The following is a 1,231-nucleotide window of genomic DNA, read 5'->3' as shown; positions in this document are numbered from 1 at the left end:
GAGTCCACAGCAGGGCCCCGCTGAGTGCCCCAGACAGGCCACCCTGAGTCCACAGCAGGGCCCCGCTGAGTGCCCCAGACAGGCCACCCCTTTAGCTCCTGACTCACCTATGCCGGGGAGATGGGGTGACGGGACCGGGAAGCTCCAGGAAGCCGTGAAGGGCATCACCAAACGCGTGAAGCCTCCCCCAACACGGGTGTGCAGAGGAAGGAGGCAGGAGAGACCCGCACGCAGCCCTACCTGAAGGCGTAGGTCTTCTGGTGCCAGCTCAGCTGTCCCCGGATGCTGTACGCGATGGTGGTGACGAACTCCCCGCCCAGCCCCAGCTCCGAGCACAGCTTCAGGGCGAACTTCTCGGGGGAATTCTCCTTCTCCGACATGTCCCACTCGAACTGGTCCACCAGGGAGATGTTGCCCACGTGGATGTTCAGCTGGGGCAGGGACAAGGGACAAGGACCAGGAGTCAGAGCAGGCGGCCCGCCCAGGGAGGCCCAGGGAGGGGCAGGTGCCCTGGAGCCAGCGCGCTTGGTGAGGACGCCATCTGGTGAGGACACCGCCTGGACTTTCCAGCTGACCATCGGGGCGGGCCCTTGTCTTTCAGTAATCCACCTGCAAACCCCACAAACTGCCGCCCCCAGGGACAGTCCTCAGGGGGTCCCAGGGGCATCTGAGTCCCACCTCACCTCTATTCCGGCCCCCACCCACTCCTGCTACAATCCATCTTTTTTTTTTTTTTTTTTTTGGAGAGGTTTTTGCTATAGGGCGCGTGCGCTCGCTAGACAGACAGAGAGAGACAGAGAGATAGAAAGTGAGAAATCACCCCCCAGGGGGGATGGTCACGCCACAATCCCTTCTCCTCCATTCTCCTCTCGGGATCTTGGGCACGCACGTACACATGCCCGGCGTGAGTTTAAGCCACGAGGTCCGGGACACAAACCGTGGTGGACTACGTGGGAGTCCAGCGACATAGCCATTACGCTAACTGCTGGTCCCCCACTACAATCAACCTTTAAGCAACTACGCTGGCCAGGTGGGGCTCTCAGCTCAGGTGTCACTCACCAGAGATGGTCCCGGAGAGCCATCTTAAGGCAATGTCTGTCCTTACTTTTTTTTTTCTCCAAAGAATTATTTATTATTATTATTTTTTAATTTGCCCAGAGAGAGACTCAGAGAGAGAGAGAGAGAAAGCAAGTCATGAGGTCCTGGCGGCCCCTTCCTTTCTTCCTACAAA

The 1,231-nt window shown here is 58.4% G+C and overlaps 1 protein-coding gene across 1 annotated transcript in view; it reads right to left on the bottom strand.

The window, feature by feature from the left end:
* The window catches only part of SMARCB1 (SWI/SNF related BAF chromatin remodeling complex subunit B1), a gene marked incomplete at its 5' end in the record, with an annotated part of 70,967 nt that overhangs the window by 19,283 nt on the left and 50,453 nt on the right, over nucleotides 1–1,231 (bottom strand). Inside the window, 1 exon segment of the mRNA XM_006140203.2 lies at nucleotides 241–431. Coding sequence (XP_006140265.1) covers nucleotides 241–431 — 191 coding nt within the window.

This window comes from Tupaia chinensis, unplaced genomic scaffold (genome assembly GCF_000334495.1).
Source record: "Tupaia chinensis unplaced genomic scaffold, TupChi_1.0 Scaffold000024_1, whole genome shotgun sequence".
Classification (NCBI taxonomy): domain Eukaryota; kingdom Metazoa; phylum Chordata; class Mammalia; order Scandentia; family Tupaiidae; genus Tupaia; species Tupaia belangeri.
This window is presented reverse-complemented; position numbering and strand designations above follow the sequence as displayed.